The 23021-nt window shown below is 37.7% G+C and overlaps 1 protein-coding gene across 1 annotated transcript in view; it reads right to left on the reverse strand.

Moving 5' to 3' along the window:
• Positions 1–22294, reverse strand: part of LOC124605557 (enoyl-CoA delta isomerase 1, mitochondrial-like) — a 72423-nt gene extending 50129 nt beyond the window's left edge. The window contains exons 1-4 of the mRNA XM_047137320.1: positions 22005–22294; positions 21541–21702; positions 14269–14393; positions 4604–4750 (exon numbers count right to left, since the gene is read on the reverse strand). Coding sequence (XP_046993276.1) covers positions 4604–4750; positions 14269–14393; positions 21541–21694 — 426 coding nt within the window. The 5' untranslated portion in view covers positions 21695–21702; positions 22005–22294. The remainder of the gene's footprint in view (positions 1–4603; positions 4751–14268; positions 14394–21540; positions 21703–22004) is intronic.
• Positions 22295–23021: the final 727 nt, after the last annotated feature.

Consider the following 23021-nt stretch of genomic DNA (forward strand, 5'->3'; position numbering starts at 1 on the left):
AAGTTATTAGCGAATGCGAATGTGAAATAATCTGGGTTAAGTTCAGTATCAAAGGTGGGTCAGATATGATAGTCGGATGCTTCTATAGACCACCTGCATCAGCAACCGTAGTAGTTGAGCGCCTCAGAGAGAACCTGCAGAATGTCGTGAAGAAGTTTCGTGATCATACTATTGTAATAGGGGGAGACTTCAATCTACCAGGTATAGAATGGGATAGTCACACAATCAGAACTGGAGCCAGGGACAGAGACTCTTGTGACATTATCCTGACTGCCTTGTCCGAGAATTACTTCGAGCAGATAGTTAGAGAACCAACTCATGAACCTAACGTTTTAGACCTCATAGCAACAAATAGACCGGAACTTTTCGACTCCGTGAATGTAGAAGAGGGTATCAGTGATCATAAGTCAGTGGTTGCATCAATGACTACAAGTGTAATAAGAAATGCCAAGAAAGGAAGGAAAATATATTTGCTTAACAAGAGTGATAGGGCACAAATCGCAGAATATCTGAGTGACCACCATCAAACGTTCATTTCTGAGGAAGAGGATGTGGAACAAAAATGGAAAAAATTCAGAAACATCGTCCAGTACGCCTTAGATAAGTTCGTACCGACTAAGGTCCAAAGCGAGGGGAAAGATCCACCGTGGTATAACAATCATGTACGAAAGGTACTACGGAAACAAAGAAAGCTTCATCATAGGTTTAAGAGTAGTCGAATCATAGCTGATAAGGAAAAGCTGAACGAAGCGAAAAAGAGCGTAAAGAGAGCAATGAGAGAAGCATTCAACGAATTCGAACATAAAACATTGGCAAACAATCTAAACAAGAACCCTAAAAAGTTTTGGTCATATGTAAAATCGGTAAGCGGATCTAAATCCCCTATTCAGTCACTCGTTGACCACGATGGCACCGAAACAGAGGACGACCGAAGAAAGGCAGAAATACTGAATTCAGTGTTCCGAAACTGTTTCACTGCGGAAAATCGTAACACGGTCCCTGACTTCAGCCGTCGCACGGACGCCAAAATGGAAAATATTGAAATAAACGATATCGGAATTGAAAAACAACTGCTATCTCTTAGTAGCGGAAAAGCATCCGGACCAGACGAGATACCCTTAAGATTCTACAGTGATTATGCTAAAGAACTTGCCCCCTTTCTATCAGCAATTTATCGTAGATCGCTGGAAGAACGTAAAGTACCTAGCGACTGGAAGAAAGCGCAGGTCGTTCCCATTTTCAAGAAGGGTCATAAATCAGATGCGAATAATTATAGGCCTATTTCGCTTATGTCAATCTGTTGTAGAATAATGGAACATGTTTTGTGTTCTCGTATTATGACGTTCTTAGATAATACAAATCTCCTTCATCATAACCAACATGGATTCCGCAAACAGAGATCATGTGAAACTCAGCTCGCCCTATTTGCCCAAGAAATTCACAGTGCCGTAGACACTGGCGAGCTGATTGATGCCGTATTCCCGGACTTCAGGAAGGCATTTGATACGGTTCCGCACTTACGTTTAGTGAAAAAAATACGAGCTTACGGAATATCGGACCAGGTTTGTGATTGGATTCAGGATTTCCTAGAAGAAAGAACACAACATGTCATTCTTAACGGTTCAAAATCTGCAGATGTAGAGGTAATTTCGGGAGTACCGCAGGGAAGCGTGATAGGACCTTTATTGTTTACAATATACATAAATGACTTAGTTGACAACATCGGTAGCTCCGTGAGGCTATTTGCAGATGACACGGTTGTCTACAAGAAAGTAGCAACATCAGAAGACTCGTACGTACTCCAGGAGGACCTGCAGAGGATTAATGCATGGTGCGACAGCTGGCAGCTTTCCCTAAACGTAGATAAATGTAATATAATGCGCATACATAGGGGCAGAAATCCATTCCAGTACGATTATGCCATAGGTGGTAAATCATTGGAAGCGGTAACGACCGTAAAATACTTAGGAGTTACTATCCGGAGCGATCTGAAGTGGAATGATCACATAAAACAAATAGTGGGAAAAGCAGGCGCCAGGTTGAGATTCATAGGAAGAATTCTAAGAAAATGTGACTCATCGACGAAAGAAGTAGCTTACAAAACGCTTGTTCGTCCGATTCTTGAGTATTGCTCATCAGTATGGGACCCTTACCAGGTTGGATTAATAGAAGAGATAGACATGATCCAGCGAAAAGCAGCGCGATTCGTCATGGGGACATTTAGTCAGCGCGAGAGCGTTACGGAGATGCTGAATAAGCTCCAGTGGCGGACACTTCAAGAAAGGCGTTACGCAATACGGAGAGGTTTATTATCGAAATTACGAGAGAGCACATTCCGGGAAGAGATGGGCAACATATTACTACCGCCCACATATATCTCGCGTAATGATCACAACGAAAAGATCCGAGAAATTAGAGCAAATACGGAGACTTACAAGCAGTCGTTCTTCCCATGCACAATTCGTGAATGGAACAGGGAAGGGGGGGATCAGATAGTGGTACAATAAGTACCCTCCGCCACACACCGTAAGGTGGCTCGCGGAGTATAGATGTAGATGTAGATGTAGATTAAAGCAAAGACATTTTTCGTCGCAGTGAGATCTATTTACAAAATTTCAGTCACCAACTTTCTCTTCCGAATGCAAAAATATTTTTTTGTGCCCAACCTACATACGTAGGAATGATCATCAAAATAAAATAAGAGAAATCAGAGCTCGAACAGAAAGGTTTAGGTGTTCGTTTTTCCTGCACGCTGTTCGGGAGCGGAATGGTACAGAGGTTGTATGATTGTGGTTCGATGAACCCTCTGCCAAGCACTTAAATGTGAATTGCAGAGTAATCATGTAGATGTAGATGTAGATCTCTAGAAATCTGTTTGACAATGCCACACTGCACACATACTGAATAGACTTTCAGATATATAACTCATACTTTTTAAGTAGTTGGACTGTGTCTCCCTGAATGACAAGGGTTCATCAGAGACAAAGGTACCATCATAAAAGCTCTACCGAACTATGATGGAACTGTCTTGTTCTCTTAAGTACAAAAACGATACAACATAAAGAGTGAGCTTCACCCTGCAACTGCCTGTTAACAACACTGTAGTGTACAGCAAAGTATCATTGCCAAGTGACTGTCGGAGGGTACAGGATGATGGACAGAATTTCTGTACATTGTGATAAATGGAAGTTAGCTCTAAATATGAGAAAATTTAAGTTAATGCACATGAGTAGGAAAACAAACCTGTAATTGTGGTGCTTAACACGGTTAGGTCAATTAAATATATAGGCGTAATGTTGGAAAGCAACATTAAATTGAACAAGTGCACAAGGTTGGTTGTAACGAAGGCAAATGGGTGACTTTAGGTTATTGAGAGAATTGTGGGAAAGTATAGCTCCATTTATAATCTAGAACACATAAAGAGCATTTTTGTGACCATCCTTAAGTACTGTTAGAGTGTTTTGGATCCCCAGCAGGTCAGCTTAAAAGAGGACATTGAAGAAACTCAGAGATGCTGCTAGGTTTGTTGTCAGTGAATTAGATCAATGTGCGAATATTACAGAAATGCTCCATGAACTCAACTAGGAATACCTGGAGGGAAGAAGAATTTTTTTTTTTTTTTTGTGAAAGATTATTAACAAAGTTTAGAGAACTGGTATTTGCCACAGACTGCAGAATGATTCTACTGCACTCAATATACATAATGCATAAGGACCATGAAAATAAGATAAATTATGGTCTGAATGGAATCATCTAAACAGTTGTTTTTCCTTCTTTCTATTGGAAGTGGAACCGGAAAGGGTAATAGTGACAAGGTAATCCCATCATGCAATGTATGGTACCCTGAGAAGTATGCCTGTAGATGTCAATGCTAAACAATATTTCAATTGTGTCCAAAAGAAGTCTTCACTAACAGCTTCTAGAAGCTTTATAGACATTGCCAAAGTGCATAATGAGTGATGGAGATTACACTGAAAATGAATAGATATATCTTATGCTTTATAATATAATTCAACTTTTGTTCCTCCTTCCACACACTTTTCACTAATACCACATCTCATTATCATTCTTTGTTACTCTTTCTTTATTGTTACCTGTTCATTGCTTTTCAGTTGTCTGGATGAAGACTAGTTGGATAAACAGAGAGAGATTTCATCAAATGTGAAGTAGTACTGGAGCCTGTCCAGTAACATTTTAACTAGTTTGAATCCATATTTCATTGTATGAATTTGTGACTGCAATATATGAGTTGGGATATTGATAAGCAACTTTCCACAAGACTGAGGAAAACACTTGAAAAGGTACTTTTACAAATTGTTGCAGATAGACATCTCATCTCTTTTAGGTTACTTCTATCAATCAAATCACACTATCTTCCTGTGTGTATAAGAGAAATAGCAATATGTACATGTAAGCCTGGGTTTTTATATTAAAAAAAAACACTGTAATCACAGCTCCAACAAGAAGTAAAAATTTAGAACAGAAAAGGCTGTACTATTATCATGATAACTTTGAACAAAATAAAATTACATAGTTGTTTGGTTTTAACAGAATGGGAAAAAAATGTGTTGGGTTATGAAAAACAATAGTATATCATACTAACATTTATAGCAGCAACAGTTGGGTACGGAGTACTATAAAGTTTCAGCCACATGTCTTGCAGTGCCGTCCAGAATGCTCTCACTCTATCTGCTTTTGGCCTGTACATTTCCATAATATCCAAACCAGCACTGAAAACTGTGGGGAAAGCCTAAAAACCAACACAGATTAAAGCCTTAAAATTTTATTTGTACATAACATATACAAGTACTTTATGAACAAAGACAAGTAAGTTGCTACAGGTACAAAATTAAAGCTATGATAAGAACTACTCAGAATGCATGAGTGTATAAGTAATTCCTGATTTTGCTCTGTTCTCTAGCAACATTTGGATGTTTATGACATGGTAGATGATGTCATAATTCAGTACACACTTGCATAAATATTAATGACTACAGTCTTCTAACACTTGCATAGTAATAGGACAAACAACTGTTTCAGTTATGGGAAATCATAAGATAAAAGCATAAAGGAATGTTTCTCAGTACAGAGTAGTGTCTAACAGAAAATTTTATACAATTCTCAGATACAGTGCAACAGATATCTTCCCATTTGTAAACATTATCTTTTAGCACACTCAATGGATGTAAATAATGTAATACATTCCAAAAACATTAATAGCCACCATGGAACTTGTGATCAGCCTGCTATTGCAAACCACAAGTAATACAACAAACTGCTAGTTTTGAATGTCCTGTTAGTAGAAAATCTACTTTTCAAGTTGCTTCCTACCCTAAGAAAATGGCAGCTCTGCATCAGTTTGTCTGTAAATGTGATTGTAATATTTTTCACGATCAATGGATATGTCATGACAAATAATGGTCTTCTGCATTTATGATATTTTATTTATTTAAAATGTTATATTAGTTACTCCATACATTAATCACTCTAGTACAAAACACTCCATTCATTAACCACTCTAGTACAAAACAATCATTGTAAACAACAGCCTTCTTTACACAATTTATTTCATTTGCAAAATGTAATTTGGACATTTACATTTAAATTAAAATGTAATGTGTAAAACAATGTCCTCAAGTAGAACAAAAGAATTTGTGAAAGTACAAAGGGAGTTCAAAAAGTTTTGCACAGTTGTCTCTAATTTTTTTTATTTTTTGCAGGAGGAGAATGAAAGTTTTTCTGAACACACTTGGAACATTTAGCTATAAGTTGGTATATAAAAGTAGATGTCAGGTTGTGACAACGGTCGGTGATTGAGTTCCTCTTCAAGTCCGGCGATGACTCTGCCACATCGATTCACAGGAAGTTGCTCCCTGCTTAGAGGAAGGACACTGTGGATCGCAGCAGTATCCAGCAGTGGTTGCATAGGTTTAAAGAAGAGGATTTCTCTGTACTGGACTATCCACAATGTCATAGACTATCGACGGTAGTGAGTGATGTGAATAAGGAGACCATTGATCAAATCATCCAAACTGACAGATGTGAGACAACATGACAGCTTGCTGAAATGACTTGTTTGTCATTGGGTAATTTTGGTATCACTGGTACAGAAAAACCTGTGCACATTGGGTGCCTAGATTATTGACAAGAGAAATGAAAACAATGAGGAAAAATGTGTGCGACAGTCTCATGAAGACCTTTACTGAAGAAAGGAAACAGTGTTTTGACGGCGTCATTACGCTGGATGAAAATATGGTTGTTTTTGACCGAACCTAAGAGCAAAACCCAATCCATGGAGTGGCGTCATACGGGTTCCCCTCAGAAGAAGGGACCAAGACTTCCACGAACAGCAGGCCGAAAGGTGATAGCCTCCTTCTTCTGGGATCAGTGTGGTGTCATTTTCATTGAGATTTTGGAACCTGGCTCCACAATTAACTGGGACCATTACTGTTTGTCATTGGACAAGCTGCAACGGGCCATTAAGACCCACAGACCACAGCTTCAGGGTCAGCTCATCGGGCTACACCATGACAATGCCAAAACCCATACAGCCGTTATGACACAGGAGAAAATCAGGGAAATGGGTTGGAAAATTGTTCTTTATCCTCCCTACAGTCTGGACTTGGTTCCGTCTGATTTTTACTTCTTTGGTCATCTGAAGGCCCACCTGCGCGGTAAAACATTTGATAGTGAGAAAGACCTTATTTCCTGTGTCAAGCAATGGTATAAAAGTCAATCCCCAGAATTTTACCAAAGTGCATTTACATCATGGAAAGAATGTTGGACCAGATGCGTAACAGCTGATGGAGGCTACATTGAGTAGGCTCAATGTGTAGCTAAATGTTCCAAGCATATTCACAAAAAATTTCATTCTCCTCCTGAAAAAAAAAAAAAAAAAAAAAAAAAATTAGAGACGACTGTGCAAAACTTTCTGAATGCACTTTGTATTATCTCAGAAGACAAACTGATATGACTAAATTATAAAGCAACCAGGCAGCTAGCTGGTGTCACAAAGTGAGAAGAGGGGCCCCTATACACAGCAGTTGATGAACAATGTGATTGTGTATCATTCACTGTCATTGAAATGAGTATCTCACATTGGATTAAAAGCAATAGAGCATTCATGTCAATTGAAACAACATAAGGTACAATTTACGAAATAAATACATTATTATTTCATGAGGAAGGATTGCATCAAGATTCAAAGGCATCAACAAATCCACTGGTAGAGTTGTCAAAGTGCTGTCACTCCAAGCACATGATTTTGTAATCTGGAAAAAGTAAAATGCTTCCAGAATGCTCTGAAGAGCATAGTTGGCTCGATTGTGGTCAAGTTATAGACAGTGAATTGATATCCCTCTTGAACCCATGTGGAATGCAACAAAGGAATTTCCTTATCTGTAATGTTCTGACCTCCTCCTACAAGCTGATCTTTATATAAAGTACAGTGATATTGTGGTAATGGGTAGCTATAATTTTGTTAGTGGAGACCTAACTAACTTTCCTTGAGCCTTAATTTTTCTGCAAACTAAAAAGCAGATTTTTATGCAAAATAATGAACAAGACTTGGTTGTGGCCTGGTGCAGAGCATCATCAATTTCAGTGGAAGTTATTCCAATTCTCAAATCAACAAAGGGTAATTATATAACATATTATTTTTGGAGTTAAATTTCCAAATGCCTCTATGTCAATATGACATTAGAGGAAAACTGAAAGTAGCAGTACTATCAGTGTAATGTTCTACAGACACATGGCACTGTCTATGTTTTGCTGCAGAGCAGCTATGGTCGATCACAATTTTTATATAAATCCTGGTAATGACTTCGATATGTTTGAGGGACTTGTTATTTGTCATTCTGAATTCTTGAACTACAGCTTCAATTTTCTTGTGCTACCTTCAATAATAAAGCATTATTCACTACAAAGTTCATTGTGTGATCATCAAATGTTGAAGCGATTGTCACCGGTTTTTAAATTCTGACACTCTTAGCTTCCAATTTTGCCTGAGAGAAATGGAATGGATAGACTTGATTGCAATCAGTCACATCCTAGACACTGTCCTTTAGTTTGAAGATTGCTAACAAGATTATGTATAGCATCCAATGAGCTTTTTTAGGATTTAATTTAGCATCCTTTCATCAAGAGCTCTTGAAACTAAACACTTTCTGGAAAGAAATTGCTGGAATGAGGATGTTTGGCTGCTTTCCACAGAACAGTAGTGATGAACAAAACTACATACCAGCAGTGAAGGGACCAAAAGTGCTCTTAAAAATACATGTATTATGAGCATTAAAATCTTGAAAAGGAGAGGTGTAAGTAGAACTGTCCATGAAGGAAACTAATAACCTGAATTACCAGATGGTCCTGATGATATGCATGTACATAAACTGCCATCTATATTACTGAACCATCAAAACTGTCTTCAAATCCAGTTGCAGGCTGCAAGAAATTGATTTTCTGAGTTGCATGTAATCAGTGACTGAATTTAAAAATTTAAAATATTTTCATAATTTACTCATTAAGAGGTAAAATCTTGTGTTAAAGGTTCACCACAATAAGTAAAGTATTAAACACAAAATAATCATACAAAATAGTTTATCGCTTCCTATATATTCTTCGTTCATGCGGTAAAACTTCAGCAACAATCACAAAATTTTAATTTATAACCTCTTTATTACTGACTTAATTCACAACACAATTTGCTGACAGTATACACATGTACCACTGAGTGTACCTGTAAAAGTATATTGTCATATGACATGTAGTTCTGAAGATTTGATATCATAAACAATGAGATGCGTGAAAAACTAGCTTTTCTTGAAAAAGGAGGGCAAATTACCCAAACTCTTTTCAAGAGATTATATCATTAAACTGTAATTTAAGACACTGCTTTTATAATTTACTTTTGCTACAATCGTGTCTAAAATAAACAATTGGACACTATGCACTGTTTACCAAAAAGGACTTACAAGAACATACAAAGAGGTCATTCCATGTCAAATTCTCTAATTTCAGAGCTTTTTCCTGCTTGATGGTCATGGATTTCAGTGAAATTTGATGTGAACATTCACGCATCTGCAATGAACACTGGGGAAGTTTAACATTTTTAGGAGCAATACTGGCCGAGATATAGTCGTTTGTTTAACTCTGCGCATAAAGTGTGCAGAGCAAGCGTGACTTTCCGGTGACAGCTTTTAAATCTTGGGCAATAGTTTGTTGAAGGAAATGAAATTTGGCCATATTGTACAACTTTATGCATTGTTTTAAGAATTAAGTGAAAAGAATTTTATGAGTGATGTTCAATGAGAAATTTTAGGCAAAAATCACCCAAAAAATATCAAAGTTTGTCTTCATATATCTCAAAGACTAAAGACGTGATGACGGTGAACTTGGAATGTAGTAATTTGACAAAAACAAGATTTTCAAATATAAATGTTCATTTTCGTACCACTTTCCAACAGTTAATAAATCAAGTGCAAAGTTGAAGATTTTGCAAAAATGGTCTAAAAGGTGGTATTTTCAAATGAGTCTGCAAAAAAAAAGTGTTCTATAAAACTCTCCAAACTGGGCTCATTAGGAAGGCCGTAGTTTTGAACCACAAAGCAAAGTGTAGTTTATTATCCAATATGGTCTAACAATGCTACATAAATTGAATCGAAGTTTCAAACAAAAATCACAGAATAAAAAAATGTGAACTTAAAATGCTTACATCTTGTAGAGTTAATGAATGTAGAACATGAAACTTAATATGCACTAGCTCTTGGCAGAAGGATGTGGAATATAAAATTTCATTCACCTGCTATTTTCTAATAATTTACAAATCTGTCAAAAAGATGATGACTTTTTCAAACAGTGAAAATGTGACTCCTCTTTTATAAATACCATTTTCTATTAAAGCTCCAAAACAAGTTTTGTGCAAGACAATGTGTTTGAAGCTCCCCGACCCCCCTCAGAACAGTGGGTTTAATTTCTTACATGTGCTATCAATGCTACATAAATTGAGACAAAGTAGCTGGAGAAATCGTACTGTGAATAAAGTTTTGACTTTGGCTCTTACAGCTCATTAAATAAAGGCATGTTAAACATGAAACTTTGGACACAACAACCAAGCAACATAAGGTTTTCCAACACAAAACATTGTCATTCACATACTGCTTTCCAAATTCCTACAAAATCAGTTTATTATATCCATCATAACTGATACACAGAATTTACACTGGAAACATCTTTTTTGATAGAACTGTGTTGAATGTGCCCAGTTTTGAGTCTTCAGCTAAATATTAACAACAACACAAAAAACACTTCTCAAAGTATCTTCCAAAATGAATCAATTAACATTACAGATATTAAATACTTCTTCAGAAAATTTACTGTGGCAACAACAGCTATTCTTGAACACTATACTAGACAACACAGTCTTACAAAATGTCAATAATTGGAACACAAATAATCAAGCCCTTGCTGGATGAGATTACTGGTACAACAAAAGTTAATGTTCCGACTATGGAACACATTCATTGTGAACGCCAAGTCCGTGTCTAGCGTGAGTAGTGAAAAAGTTGTTGTTCCTGGCTACAATCCCAAAATGATGACAAAGCTTAGATGCACCAAGCTAGCAGAGTCCAGTCCGCAGGGGCATGACGGTGTGGCTGAAGAGCGGTGGTTGACGGTGATCTGGGCACTGACAACGGCGGCACATCTGGTGAAGATAATTGGTTCCAGGCTGGTGATGTCATTGCCCCCAGGAAAGCTTAAACCCTCGATGTCTAGAGTACTACATCTTAGTGACTGGCTGGGTTGCGGACTTAGATTTTGGTGCAGCCACCGGTGTTGCCCCCTGATGGTCTACTTGCTAACCTCTTGGCCCTGCCCAACTTCGAGTGGAGCTGAGGGTGTTCGAATTTTGTGGCCAACAGAATCTGGCCATTGGCATTCCATAGTGGATGTGCCACAGTACAGTTCAAAAATATTTTCTGTAAATGGAATTCAATTTGCTGCCAGAAAATTTGTTTCCAACAACTGATTTCAAAACTAATCACAGTTGGAAGAACATGTTTTCAAGCGCACAGAAAAATCATGTTTGAGTTCGTAAAGTGCACTAACAATACTTGAAAACGACTGACAAATTTGAGGGAATGTACCATGGCAACAGGCTACATTGCTGCAACCAGTTGTCCATATTTCATTGCATGTAATTTCTATTTTTAAATTGACTAGTAATATCTCACTATATTATGTTGGTCATGGTGAGATTGTCACTACCCATTCAAGAACATGAAGTGGGAACCCCAACACCACAGGGTTCATGCAATACCAGCCATGGGTGGGTTTCTTCATCCCAGTTGCCAAGCCTGTAATTTGGTTTCCCATTTTAGGTTCCAAAGACCTATGAAATTATTAATTTGTTGTTCAAGATGCTGCTCAGGTGTTTCGCTGGGAAAATTTGCAAGCTTTCATAGCTTATTATGATAATGGGGGGTATGTTGTAAACTGTTTGTTGTTGCATTATTTCAGATCACTTGCAATATGTGTATTTGAACATACATTGACTTTTTGTTGACTCAAACAAAGCTCACTAAAATCTATTACTACACTGATGCCTCAGCTGCACAATATAAAAATTATAAGAATTTTGTCAATCTGTGTAGCCACAAAAATGACTTCAAAATTGATATGGAATAGAACATTTTTGGCACTAGCCACAGAAAATCACTTAAGCTCGGAACGCATCAGCACAGTGTATAACAACACTGTACTATGTTGCATGAGCATCTAGTGCAACCGTGCTCATGTCTGACATTCACAGAGTTGTTACCTGGCTATTACAACATCGGTATGTACGATAATGGATGGTTGATCAGCAACGTTGTTATGCACTTCAAGAACAAAATGATACACTGATAAAATCTGTGTGTCCTCAAGGCCTGGCTCATTCATTTTATTGCCCCCGAAAGACAGGATACTTGTTGGGTACCATAGCAACACCTCATTTCCAAACTCTTTTCCTTCAATATCATCATCTGGCTAACAGTATGAAGTTTCAGAAAATGAACAGCAGAAAGTGGCTCAAAAATACTGAGAAATGTAAACTGCAGTGTTGAGAAGTTATAAATAAAAACTGCCATTACTTTTTGCTTGCCACCTATGGGAGGTACTGCTACATATTTGGATGTCAGAGATAAGGTACTGAACAAATGGCTTTATAAGCAGACAGGTACCACAGCAAGGCTTTGGAATGTAAATTAAGAAACCAAATTACATATTTGGGAACCTGGCTGAAGAAAACCACTCATGGCTGGTATTGCATAGGGTTGTTGCCTCATCATCTTAAACCATGGACCAACACAATAAAGTGAGATATTGTCTATCAATTTAACGATAGAAATCACATGCAATGAAACACAGACTACAGGTTGCTGCAATGTAGCCTGTTGCTGTGGTACATTCCCTCAAATGTGTCCATCAGTTTCACAGGTATTGTTAGCGCACACTCGAGAATCAAATGTGATTTTTCGGATGCTTGAAAACATACTCTTCCAACTGTGATTAGCTTGAAATCAATCATGGAAAACAGATGCTCTAAAAGCAAATTGAATGTGCTCATTTCTGTGATTTTTATGGAAATCAATTTTGAACTGCTTTTGTAAGACTTTCGAAAGCAATATGTGAATGATATTCTCTATTGGGAAACCTTATGTTGCTTGGTTGATGTGTCCACATTTCATGTTTATCAAGCCTTTAATCAACAAGGTATAAGAAGCCAAAGTTAAAACTTATTCACAGTGTGATTTTTCTGGATACTTTGTCTCAATTTATGTAGACTGCTAGCTCATGTTGGAAATTAAACCCACTGTTGTGGGACGGGAGGAGGGGTTGGAGAGGGGGGGGGGGGGGGGGGCACTTAAAATGTTTTGAATGACACTGGTTTTCATACTTTAATAGAAAATGCTATTTGTAAAAGACATGTCACATATATTCTATTTTCACTATTTCACGAAAATCATATCATATTTTCGAACAATTTGTAAGTTATTGGACAATAGTAGATGAATGAAATTTTGTATTGCACATCCTTGTGCTACTTAAGCTATTGTGTTCTAAATTTCATTTTGGGATGCGTTATGTACTCCATGAGATATAAGAATCCAAAGTTCACATTTTTTTCTTGCCATGACTTCTGCACCAAATTTTGATTCAAATTATCTAGCATTGTTAACCCACACTGGATAATCAAATACACTTTGTTTTTCAGTTCAAACCCTGGTCTTTCTGACGAGCCCAAATTGGAGAGAATCATAGAACACTTCTCGGCAAAATCATGTCAAAAATACCACATATTTCACCTTTTTACAAAGTCTTCAAATTTGCACTTAATTTATTTAGTATTGGAAAGTGGTACATAAATAAAAATTTATATTTCAAAATTTTGTGTTAATGCCTGAGATATAACAGCTCATATTCATCACAAATTCATATTCACTTTGCACAGTCATCCATGGAGTCCAACAAATGCCTATATCTCTGCCAGTATTGCTTTGACAAATGTTAAACTTCACCAATATTCATTGGGGACATGTGCAAATGTTCACATACAATTTGAAAGAAATCTGAGATGGTCAAGCAGGGAGGCCTAGGTGAGTTGACAAGGGATTACCCAAAGGGATCATCACTTTTTTAGTTTACTATTTCTGATTTTAAGATTTTCATAAATCGGTGTGTGAATAATCCAAATCTAACAAAACCAACATAATTACGGTTTTGTGTCTTCAGTCATTAACGTTTTATGGACTTAACATATATATTTAACACATTAACTCTGTTGTTTAGTATATGACACTTGAAGTTTGCTTTATAATGGAAGTTCAGTTCTTCAAATAACAGGGAAGGGGGGAGGGATTACTAATAGTTTTCAGAATTGGTGAGTCACAGTACATAATCATTTAAAACCAGATAATACTCGTGTAATTGAAGCTTCATGGAGAGGATGAAAATGACACAGTGAAAAGCAAACTTTTAACACCTTTTAAGAGGCATTTGGCCTCAAAATGTTAACATTTATAGGCAGTGCACCTGAAGCTAATAAAATATTAGTCATGCTACACAACTACACTCTTCTACATCACAATGACATTCAAGTTTCAGGAAAGTTTATATTAAGGTAAATATTACTTGCAACATTAAAAATTTCTACATGCATGCAAAATGGCTCATCTGTACTATAAACAAAATATAACTGTGTCCAATCAGCAGAAAACTGCTGAAACTTACTGAAGTGAGAATCATGCCTCTCGATTTATTTTTCTCTAGAGACTCTAAAGTGCTAGTCAGTTCTTGGATCAGTTCTAAATTCATGCCATTCACTGGAGGCCTCCCCATTGTGACAGTGGCAACACCTGTAACAGTTATGTAATAATAATCTACTTCTGCAAACTCTATGTTCTGCAGGTATCTTCTTACATTTCCTTTTCAGATTGCCCCAATCTTCATATAATATAGTATTGAATTTCAACGGAAGGAAAAAACACAAAATATTTTAGTCCTTATAATACAATGTCATTTCAAGAAAATATGCATTAAAACTGACAAACACATTAAAACCAGAAAATAATAACATTTTCAGGAACTCTACGGTCGTACATCATGTGACACTGCTCATCTCCTCTCTCTGCAATTCCACACAACAGTACTTCACAACAAATTCAGTTCAGTGTACCAATTTGATGGGATAACCAGATCACTTAATAAAAAAAGGAAAAATGCAACACAACAAGCTGTTCTCTACTGTGTGAAAATCTGCAATATAGAGGTAAAAAACGTGATGAGCTTTTTGACAATTTTGGAAAATATCATATACCAAAAAATCATGGATTTGCTCCTCAAATCATTTCTGGAGAAGCTAACAGAGAATCTTAAGACTTAAAATTAGTCACCTAGTTCTGTAAAACCCTATTCAGAATTAAATTCCACAGTTTGACAATATGAGATAATATACCAGTACAAGATTATCAGAGTTGCTGATTCCTGTAAAGTATTTCAGCAGGTTTTCAGTATACGAGTTATTCACAGTTTTTTTTTTTTTTTCCTCCTTCTTCTTCTCTCCCATGTATGTTACTAATCAGACATTAATAGCAACAAATTTAACATAAGATTACAGAACGAGTTTGTTGAGAAAACTATCTACGGAAGTTATCACTTTAGACAAAAAGACTCTCCAGAGATATGCAATTATCCTTGGCAATATAAGGGTTAGTACACTTATCTTTGTCAGTCCTTGGCAATATAAGGGGTAGTACACTTGTCTTTGTCACCAAAATAATGGTTATACACTTGTCCTGGTCACCAAAATAAATATGTTTCTTTATTATTTGATGACACGTTTCAGGAGAACGCCATAATCAGATCTGTTAAAATTTATAAAAAAGTTTTTTGTCATTTTCTACTCTTTCTACTTTGGGCAGTGAGGGTGTTACCCAATGGAGTAGGAAGTGACTACATACTTTGTGTCTATAACATTTAGAAAAATTACATTAACTTCACTGTTAGCCCCAGAGATGTGTAACGGGAATGTCCTTGTTTATAAGTAACATGTCAGAAGAGACCTGGGACTGACAGTGATGCTGTTAGCTCAGTTGCAGCTAGTTTTGGCTGAGTTTAATATCTTACAAAACAGAAAATGCAAGAACCAATCTGACATTTTTGCTACATTTGTGGTAAAGTTACAACATCATAAATAAAAAAATAGCCATATTCATTATAACATATCTCCCATACTTGCAAGTTATGCTTGCACCTCACACACACACACACACACACACACACACACACACACACACACACACACACACACTGCAAAACAGCACTGAAAGTTTGTAATGCTGGACAAAAAGAAAAACAAAGTAAATGTAGTTGGATTTTGGTGCACTTATAGTTTGGAGGAAAGATAGGGACTGTATTACTGACTAATCTGTTGATGGCAAGCTGAAATGATAAGTTACTTTGAAAAGTAGTCATTATCAGTTATGATGCTCCTTTTCTTAACCGAATTAAAATACAAGATCTCTTTTTCTCTCTTAAATTTTAAAGTAATGTACATTTGTCAGGTACAAACTTAAAAAAGGGTCCTCATATCAAGTATATAGATATGCCATGTGAAATGAAGCCAGCGGCTCATAAACTAGGAATCTTAAATTTTCAAAAACCACATAACTACAGTAACTGATGATGAGCAAACAAGGCAGTGACTTCAGTGAGATATAAGAAAACACTTCAAAAACAAGTCAGATCAACAGCCTTGATTGTTATCTCCAGAAATAACGCTCCAGTGGTAACAAAATTGTGAAGAGCAGCTCAGACAATATTTCACAAAAGACTGCTAACACTTCCTTGCTTTATTACCACAATGCCACTTCTCTTATTGAAGCTTAGAGTATCACATATAATTCTACAGAATTGTACCTCTTTATTAACTCTTCAAGTACAAGGTTAAAGCTATTCTACTGCACAACAATAACATAAGCACCTCTGTTCTAATAGTGGCAATTATTTAAAAACATTCCAGATTTGCTATCTTCTTTCAGATATGAGCAATACAACAGAATGATTGGTGAAGATGTGAAGGTGTGGCTGTTCCACTTCATTATTATAACAGTGTGATTTCTTGCACTCCTTTTAGGAGTAGATGCACTGAGAAATGAGTGCAAGAGCTGCAAGAAACTTATGGTAGCATCAGTAGATAGTGCAGCTATGCATTTCACACAATATTTTTATTGCTCACATATGATGCATCAATTCTTTATTAACTTTGACCAATGGAAAATCTGGGATAGGTTGCTGCTCACCAAACAGATGAGCTTGGTTGGTGTGGTTAGTGCGGATACAGAAGAGGTGTGGGATGGGGAAGGATAACAGGGAAAGAGTGGGCTGTCTGTAGAAGTAAGCAGCAAAGACAGGACAGTGTGCTCCTAGGTGCAGCTTCAGGGGGCTTTGATGAGTTGTAGACAAAGGAGAAGAGAGAAGGAGAGAAGAAATGAGGACAGATTAGGGGAACACAGAATATGTTGCAGAGATAGTTCTCACCTGTGCAATTCATAGAAGTGGGTATTTGTGGGAAGAATCCAGATGGCACAGGCTGTGACTCAATTGTTGAAGTAAGGCACATCGTGTTGGGTAGTATGCTCAGCAACAGGGTGGTTGTACATGTGGACAGATAGCCTGTTAGTGGCCACACCCATGTACGTGGGCCATGGAATGTTTCATCATACCGAGATATTCTTTAACACTAATACAGAAACTGAATATACATGTGTTGGCATATACTTTCTCTACTCTTCCACAGAATCGCTTTGACATTAACACACTTGTTGTACCTTGGAACCAGTTCACGTTTACCCTATTCGACCAGATCATGACAGCGCCCTTCAGGTTTTCAACAAATCTGAGCGTTTATGAGCAAGATGCTCCTTCAGTTTTGGAAGCAGGAAAAGTCTGATCAATCCAGGACCAGACTGTAGGGAGGATGCTTTAAGCTGTCCCACCGAAAATCCTCATGTAACAAGGCTTGTGTCTGCCAAACAGTATGTGGAGGTTGACTGCCATGCAACACAACAATTCTGGTACTGGATAGCCCAACAAAGACATTCGAGGGTAGCACAGTATGTATTACTACTGATTGTTGTATTGCAGGGCATGGAATCAACAAGTAGGATCCCTTCACTGTCCCAGAAAATACAAGCCACCAGTTTTTGAGTTGATGCAGTTTGTTTGAATTTGTGTGGCTTCTGTTACAACTGAGGATGACACCACTCCACAGACTGTCACTTCATTGTATGTGTGTTATGAGAAACCCATGCTTCACCCTCTCAAACAGTCTAGTCAATAAAGGTGTGGCCATAATGCTCAAAGAATGCTAATGCAGCACCCATTCTCATAGCTTTCTGGTCACCCATGAGTGTGCATGGGGCCCACCGTGTTCAGATTTTTGTAGTACCTTAAGTGCTGAGTAACAACTTTGTGCCAATTGAACAAAACACTTCCTGATGTTCCCACATCACTAATCGTGAACTGTCAATTCCCTAAAATGACGTGACCCACCTTTTGTTTCAGTGCACCTGTGATTTTTGAGGCAGCCCTGATCTCTCTTCCTCACGAACATCTTTCTCCTATTCTTAAACATAAAGCACCACTTTCAGACACTGGCTGCATTCATTATACCTTCACCATAAATGGTAACAAGTCTGCGGTGAATGCCGCAAGGTCTAACATTTTCCACCTGCAGTAAACAAACATCATCTTACGCCTCACAGTCGGCGGGATTCACAATTGGCTCAGCCATGGTCACAGCTCTCTCTGGACTTGCCACAGGACAAGGTCCGACTTATAACTACACACAGCAACTGTCCGCGTCACACCAACCACCAGAAACCGATGAGTGCCTGCCCCAAGACAGATGCATTGACTGTAAGTATAAATGTTCCTTACTTTTTGGATGGGCCTCAGAGAATGCCACACACCAGTTGTAGCTAAGTCATTAGATCACATGGCTGCTTTCACAGACAGTCCAGGACAGTGACAGTGACAGGACTAGATTAAATGATATGGGAGGATGTGTAGGATAGATCTTGCATCTAGATGTACTGCAGAGGTACGAGTTATGTGATAATCTGTTTCTGAACATAGTGAGGAAGGTAATTTTGGTTTGAGAAGGCATCAGTAAAACCCTCGGCTTTTTTGAAGAGGGACTACTTGTTACCACAACAGATGTGATGGCCATAGGCGGCAAGGCTATACTGAAGGTACTTCTTGGTGTGGAACTGGTGTCAGCCATAGAAGTGGAGTTGTTGTCAGTGGCTGGTACTCATCCTCTGTCCAGATTATGAAGATCTTATCAATAAATATGAACCATGTGAGGGGTTTTGGATTGTGGGTGGGGAGAAAGGATTCCTTTAGAGGGACCATGAGTAGGTTGGCATAGGATGGTACCACTTGGGTGCAGATGACTGTGCTGTGGAATTTGTTTGTAGGTGATGCCTTCAAAGGAAAAATGATTGTGGGCTAGGTTATAGTTGGCCATGGTGACCAGGAAGAAGGTTATAAGTTTGTTCTAATAGACTTTCCCTTCAATCCATTAAAAGATTAATGTTTGACTTTAAATTACTTTATTAGGTTCAAAACTTCAGTCCCAGTTGCTAGGATGAATGCAATGGTATGATTTGTTTATGGGTTTGTTTCACCAATTCATCTGCTACAGTTACAAAAAAATCTACTGAAGGTGTTTGCCATTTCTAGAGAATCCACATCACTTTTATCGTCTTGCAGTGGGCAATACTCACTCTCGCTATCTCTCTCTCTCCCTCCACTTTGTCACTCCATTTATGAAGGGTGATATGTCTTTTGAATAATTTTCCCTTTTCTCAGTAGCTGTCTTACTGCAGAAGGCTTTTATTTCTCTGATCAAACAGCAGTAGTCTTTTTTTTGGATTTTGTATAGAGTATTATGTGCCTAAGTTTTTTTCTTTCTTTCAAGTCATAGTACAATTTTAATTTATTTTTTGGGTGGGTTACCTCTCCAGACATCCAGATTTACTTTTTTGGTACTATTTTACAGGCTATGTAACAATATGATGATAATTAAATAAAGAGCGAAAAGCTGGTCACATTTGGTATTTGTACCACTCTCCACATACGCTGATCAGCCAGAATATTATGATCACCTCCCTAATAGCTGGGATGTCCACTTTTGGCATGAACAATAGTGGAGCCGTGGCATGGGGTGGAAGCAATGACACCTCGGAAGGTTGCCGGAGGGAGCTGACACCACATGTGCACACACGTCACCCTGTGGGAGGGGGGATGGATGTGTTTGATTGGGTTCAGTTCTGGCAAGTTGGAGGACCAGCAGATCAACTGGAATTCAACACTGTTTCCTCAAACCACTCCAACACACTTCTGGCCTTGTGACATGGTACACTATCTTGCTGAAAATGCAACTGTTGTCAGGGAACACGACTGTCATGAAGAGGTTTACGTTTTCTGCAACCAGTGCATGATACTCCTTGGCTACAATGGTGCCTTGCACAAGCGCACAAACTCCACTGGACTCATGGATGCTCATGTGAATGTTCCCCAGAGCATTACGGGGCTGCTGCCAGCTTGTCCCCATCCCACAGTACAAGTGTCAAGGTGCTGTTCCCCTGGAAAATGACAGTTTCGCACCCTCCCATCAGCATGGTGAAGGTACCAGGATTCATCAGACCATGCATCAACGTCCAGTGCCGATAGACATGTACCCATTTCAGTCATAGTTAATGATGCCGTCATGTTAACAATGGCACATGCATGGGTAGTTGGTTTCAGAGGCCCATCGTTAGGAATCTTCGGTGCACTGTGTATTTAGAAACACTTATATTCTCCCCAGTACTGACTTTAATACTTATTAAAGTCTGATGTTATTTCTACCACTGATCGCTGCCTGTCCTGTTTCACCGGTCTGCCTAGGTCGGTGGTCATAAAGTTCTGGCTGATCTGTGTACACTGCTTCCCTCTTCTCCATCACAGATATATTTTTTAATAGAATGAAATTTTGTGATTCACCTTGTCTTTTGTGCTCTCATGTTTTCTGTACAGTTCCCTCAGTCTTTTGTTACTATCATGACTGAAAAATGATCTAGTCTGGAGTTTATTATCTGGGTGTCAGAGTAGCATAAACATATATTTATTAGTATGAGATCAATAGTAATTTCACTACACTCAGTTACTATGATGCTCATTTATTTTTATCATTAGGATATATGTATGTAGCAAATTCAGTAGGTATCTTTATGTTCTCTGTATTTTTTGAAGGCTTTTGTTCTCAATCTCTAAATCAGCAAAATACTGGAGAGACATAGGCAGTCAAGAAACTAAATATGAAAAAGTCTACTAAGATAGGCAAATAACGGACTTATGAACTGTGTGTGGATTAAATTTTAAATAATCAAAATAACACAACTTATATCTGGAATTTTTCATAGGTGGATTACCGCATTTACCACATAAGTGACCTAAAATTTTACTCAAATTATCAGTTGAGAGAAAGTGAGTTTGCATGGAACTATTTCCTTTATATTAACAACAATGTTTTATACCCCCCCCCCCCCCCCAAAAAAAAAAACATCATTCCGTGATTCTTCATCAGTTTATCTGTGACCGACCCCACAACAATTTACTAATCCATCCGTGATGACTAATCACTGCCAAAGAATCTCGTGTTGTTTACACTTAACATTAGTATTAACTAATATGGATACCTTACAAAAATAAGATACTTATTATTGCATAAATGGCAAACTCTGTGCCTAGGTATAGCTACTCAAAAAGATTTTGGGGATAATACAGAGAGATGGTTTGAGAAACAATAGAATAAGAAAGTGTGATCTGGCGCTGAGTCATAGTAACATGTTCTTTACTGTCATGCAAAGCACTATTTTGGCATCAAGATGGCAATGGCAGCTTATATTGCAGCATATATAAACTTGTCACTTATTACTAGAATTGTTCCCTCACCCGTTTTGTCGTTGACAGCAACGGAAACTAAACTTTCTTTCGATGAGTATTCTCTCCTGCCAATTGAAACACTTTCGGCTGCTGCCAGAAATTTGCCGGAACTTTGGGAACGACAAAAGCTGCGTAGCTGCAATAGACTTCGCGGAGAAACCATTTTCAGTGCTAGAATATGAAAAACATACTTTTAGGAATGACCATCCAGACAATGTTTATTTTCATATTGCAACGTATTGCCCATACTATATAAGAAAACACGTGAGAAACTGAAATATATTTGTTTTTGATACCGGTACCTTTGATCACGTATCTTAATCGCCGGTACAACTGTTTAAAATTATGGGTATTTGAACAAGTGTTTTAATTTATGAATTGTAACGGCACCACAGCTTTCAGTCTTTATGGTAAATATGATAGAATGGCGTATTATAAGGGTCTTTTAAGTTGGTGATATGCGCAAAGCGTACCTGTTAGCGAAGTTCTGCGTCTCACAAACTATGAGATAGGACAATGAGACGATCGTGTACACGTATTCCTAGTGAGAATCAACTATCAAATCCACTATTTCGTGTCTTCTTGCTATTGATGAGAGGCATGAGACAGACGCTATTTGAACTTTTCTATCTTGGTCATAACACTTTGCCCCTCGTTCAAGGTTCGTACTGTAAACTTAATTTATGCTTCCAAGTTTCTTCAGGGGCAATAAACCGAAAGACTCGATTATATTAATGAACAAAAAGTATTCAGAAACTTATGTTCTATATATCGAGAGTATTTGTATTCGAAATATAAATATCCCAAGTTAGACTGTGGCAAGAAGTTTACAAGTAGCACAGAGTTTCATAAATTACTGCCATAACGTAATAAGTATGGAAATGAACGCAGAGTAATATATATAAATGCAGAATTTTTTGGTTTGCATTAATTTGTATTAATTTGTAGATAATTTGTAGATATACATTCCCTAAAATGCATTACAGGATACCGGCACTGTTGGAAGAAGAAGCATGTATGTTGGCGACGCCGACTGATGTGACGTAAAAGCGCAGACTGTAGTAAAAGCGGTAATTTCAAACATAAGCCGGAATATAATCGTTCATCGCAGAAGACGGATGCGTTGTAAGTCTTTTATTTTGTGTATCAGTTTTTCCTCCAACGCAATTTTTGCATTTCTGAGGTATATAAAATTTCGTTTGTTATTGGAGCAATTCATAATTCTTTTATGTCGCTGTGTTGTCGTACTTTTCCTATACCAAGTTAAACACTCGACTTTTCTTTTCCATTCTGATTAGATTTCAGTTTTCAGATAATGTTCGTTATAGATATAATACGTAGTCTATGGGTGATTTTGCAGCTGAAAAAATTGTTGCTTTGATGGAGAGAATATGAGAGTGTCAGGTTTACAAAGCAAGTGTGCGCGTATACGTTATATTTCACATTACGTGATGTGTTTCCTACAAATTTTTGAGAACATATTTAATGGG

The sequence above is a fragment of the Schistocerca americana genome, chromosome 3, assembly GCF_021461395.2.
Source record: "Schistocerca americana isolate TAMUIC-IGC-003095 chromosome 3, iqSchAmer2.1, whole genome shotgun sequence".
In the NCBI taxonomy this organism is placed as follows: domain Eukaryota; kingdom Metazoa; phylum Arthropoda; class Insecta; order Orthoptera; family Acrididae; genus Schistocerca; species Schistocerca americana.